The 4170-nt window shown below is 35.4% G+C and overlaps 1 protein-coding gene across 1 annotated transcript; it reads left to right on the top strand.

Annotated features, from left to right (window-relative positions):
• The first annotated feature begins 530 nt into the window (after positions 1–530).
• On the top strand, positions 531–2452 carry LOC101511992 (protein HIGH CHLOROPHYLL FLUORESCENCE PHENOTYPE 244, chloroplastic). Its single transcript, XM_004500633.4, is given in 4 exon segments — positions 531–1100; positions 1173–1697; positions 2096–2222; positions 2225–2452. Coding segments are annotated over 4 exon segments (1200 nt in total). The 5' UTR covers positions 531–629; the 3' UTR covers positions 2302–2452.
• The last annotated feature ends 1718 nt before the right edge of the window (positions 2453–4170 follow it).

The raw sequence follows: 4170 nt of genomic DNA, 5'->3' as shown, positions 1-4170 counted from the left end.
ATTTGTAACAAATGAGCCATGTATTTATATTTTTCTTAAATGATACTATTTTATAAAGTAATAGAAGCTATCATTTCTTATATATAATTTACCTGCGCATTTCACGGATTCAAAGTCTAATTAAATTTAAAAGTAAAAGAATAATAATAAAAAAAATCAAATTTACTCCTTCCAATCTTAATTATAAACAAAAGTATCAAATTTCACATTTATTAAGGATCATAGTTAAGTACATTAATTTTCTAAATCTTAGATAAAAAATACAATTACAGTCATCCCCCAAAATATTAAGAAATTAATACAAATGAAATTTTTAGAATAACGTCGTTAAAGATAAATAAACTAGTTGACTTTTAGTTACAATTAAAATCGAAAATAGCATCAAATAAAATAAATATTTATTTTCTATTTTACCATTTACCTAAATATGATATTACTAATGAATATAAAAGAGTATAAAAATATAATGGTTGATATTTATTATCCGTTGCGGAAAGATAAGAGGGGTGCGGTGGTAGTATAATCCGACGTGGCGAAATAATGATCAGGAGATAGTAAAGTAATGGATCGGAAGGGGGAAGAGAGAAAGAGAATTAGAAAGGGAAAAAATAAAAAATAAAAAATAAAAAATGGCGGTGCTGAGGCTACCGACGGCTATAGCATTAGGTGGCAGTGGAAGTGGAAGTAATAGGGTGAGACATGGGGCATTATTTAACGATGTGGAGGTTAGTGGAAGGAGGAGAGTAGTAGGAGTTAGAGTGGGAGTGAAATGCAGTAGTAGTGGAGATGTGGTTGATAGAGAGAGAGTTGTTGGGGCGGTGAATCTAGGACCGGGGACAGCAGTTAGGTCAACGAGTATAATGGTGGTGGGAGGCACAGGCACTTTGGGAAGGCAGATAGTGAGGAGGGCACTGGACGAAGGGTACGACGTTAGGTGCTTGGTAAGGCCGAGGCCTGCTCCTGCTGACTTCCTTCGCGATTGGGGAGCAACAGTTGTTAATGCTGATCTTAGTAAACCTGAGACTATTCCTGCTACTTTGGTTGGTGTTCATACTATTATTGACTGCGCCACAGGCCGTCCGGAGGAGCCCATCAAAACAGTCAGTAATTCTAATTCTTCTTTTGCTAATTTGTTTTATTTAATCAGTTTCTAATCAAATAATAATAAATAGGTTGACTGGGAAGGTAAAGTTGCTCTTATCCAATGTGCCAAAGCAATGGGTATTCAGAAATATGTTTTCTATTCCATCCATAACTGCCACAAACATCCAGAGGTCCCACTCATGGAGATCAAGTATTGCACCGAGAACTTCCTCCGTGATTCTGGCCTCAATCACATCGTCATCCGCTTATGTGGTTTCATGCAGGGTCTTATCGGCCAGTACGCCGTTCCTATCTTGGAAGAAAAATCTGTTTGGGGTACTGATGCCCCTACCAGAATCGCTTACATGGATACTCAGGATATTGCTCGCTTGACTTTTATAGCCTTACGAAATGACAATATCAATGGTAAACTTCTTACTTTTGCTGGTCCTCGTGCCTGGACAACCCAAGAGGTCATTACTTTGTGCGAGCGCCTTGCTGGCCAAGATGCTAATGTCACTACTGTTCCTGTCTCCGTTTTAAGACTCACTCGTCAGTTAACTCGCTTTTTTGAGTGGACAAATGATGTTGCTGACAGATTGGCATTTTCAGAGGTACCTACCTGCTTTTATTTAATCAACTCATTATTAATACTTTTTGCTCATAATTTGGCTTATCTCAAGCTGGCTTGAATGGAGTGTGTCGACCCAAATCAACTGCTCTAATAGTTTCACCCATGTCTCTGCATGGCTTTGTCTCTCCACTGACATTTCCCTTGTGGAGCTATTGCCATTGGCTTTTACCCAAACCCACTCTTATACTGGTGTGCATCAAACGCATCATAGGATAATATCTTGACCTTATCTCAATCTCTTATTCTATCTGTTATTGTCCTGTAGTTTCTACCAAATGACCTGTAATCTTACAAGTTTATTAAACTTTTCTCTTTCACTTTAGTGTTAGTAAAACATGTCCAATAAATGATTAATTTGATTATACGAGAAATATGCAGGTGCTTACGAGTGACACAGTTTTCTCTGTTCCGATGGCTGAGACATACAATCTGCTTGGTGTAGATACAAAAGATATAATTACATTAGAGAAGTATTTGCAGGACTACTTCACGAACATATTGAAGAAGTTGAAGGATCTCAAAGCTCAGTCAAAGCAATCAGATATTTTCTTTTGAAAGAGGATTTGCAATTGCATACAAGGTAATGCTGTGGGTATTTAGAATTTATTTGTAAAATGCTCTCGTCAGTGTATATTTTTTTTTATTTTTTTGTTGGTTTACAATTGATTTTGTAACTGGTTTGTTCACCCAAAAATATTGGTTCGTATAAAATATTGAGATGCATATGTTTATCAACTCTATAGAGCAACCCATATTTACATAGAAATGTGATTAAATACATGTTTGCAATTTTTTTCAGATAGTACATAGTCATTAAGCTCATAAATTATACAAATGAGATCTCGTCTTTCATTATTAGATTGTGTAAATATTTATCAATTGTGTCAATTGGTACATTAATAATAGTTCAGTTTCTGTAAAAATAAGAAAAAACAATTAAATTAATTTTTCATGAACATGCTGCTTTATTTTCTTAAAGAAATATACAAGAAAATGACATAATGTTATGGCTTTTGATTCTCATTGCGTTAATGGGTTGGATATGGTGGGAAAAAAACCAGAAGAGATAGATGGAGTCGTGGAGAGAAAGGAGGGAGGAGGAGGAGGAGGACTGATGAAGTGTGTGTGAGAGTGGAGGGCCACCGCGGGTATAGGGAACACCAGCAGGGAAGACCTATGTATGTGTCTGAATGTGTAACAATTATGGGGCTTTGGGAGTAGATATGTAGAGGTGTACCACAAGCGTCGTCTGAAATAACACGTAAGAGTCCATATGCAATTGAGCACAATGACAGGAGCTCATATGGCGACGTTTTCATTACATTATGAAGTAAAGATTAACACAAGGAGGTACAAAATAAAAAACATGGAAACTAGCTCAAGAAATAACCGCCCTGGCTAGAGAATGAGCAACCCTGTTTGCTTTAGAAACTTAAGCACTAAGTTAGAATAATTGTAAATGAATAAAATCCACTAGAAATTTTGAAATCACACTTGAAGAGGACTTGTTGAAAGCCCAGACCATGCACCCATTACAACGCTGCAAGGAGACCAACCGGCTCTCCCTCGTGACTTTGCACCACTAGTTCAAACCACATGTATGAGCCGGCACAAACATGCCCTGAGCGTCCTAAGACGACAGCATAATGATATTGTTTTGTCCAAGTTTGGTAGGAATAGAGTATTGATTTTTCCAATAAGTTGAAAAGTGTTGAGGTTGTAATTTATTAAAAATCTAATAATATTTTATTGATGTGGTTGATAATGGTGATATCTTGGTGGTAAACTAAGAATTGATGAGTAAGGAACTTTTCGGATTATATTAGAATCCTAAGTTTATAAATTATTTTGGATGGATCTTAGAGAGTGTATTATGCTGACATGAAGTGATTTATTATATGGTAAATGAGTATGAGATCTTTTTGAGTATTTTAGTATTATACTAGCATTGAATTGTGTTTTCTTATCATTAGTCAGTTACTGCAATAGAAGATCTGATATATTAGCTCCGTTGTAACACCTTACAGAACAAGAGTCAAGAGAAACAGCCACATAGTCTTACAAATTGTTCGATAAAAATTCCATGCACTCAATTTTTGTTTTGACAAAATAATATATATATAGTATCTTGCAAATTGTCCAAATATTGTTAATTTGTTGTCTCATAGCAATTAAAAAAGGCATAATTATTAATTAGTACTATACGTTTTGACCTCCATTAAGCCAGAGTACCCTCATAGAACCACTAAAAAGTACCCTTCACACAAATGAAGCGATTTATTATATGATACTTAAGGGTATGATATTTTTGAGTATTTGTGTTTCTTTTTAAAAATATATATCGAGTATTTCGGTATCATACTTGCATTAAATTGTGTTTTGGCTTCAATTCTGTGTCTTTATCTAGTTATAGTTTCTCTTTGCTACTCTTGAGGCATTGTAGATTTACTGAG

The sequence above is a fragment of the Cicer arietinum genome, chromosome 5, assembly GCF_000331145.2.
Source record: "Cicer arietinum cultivar CDC Frontier isolate Library 1 chromosome 5, Cicar.CDCFrontier_v2.0, whole genome shotgun sequence".
In the NCBI taxonomy this organism is placed as follows: Eukaryota; Viridiplantae; Streptophyta; class Magnoliopsida; order Fabales; family Fabaceae; genus Cicer; species Cicer arietinum.
This window is presented reverse-complemented; position numbering and strand designations above follow the sequence as displayed.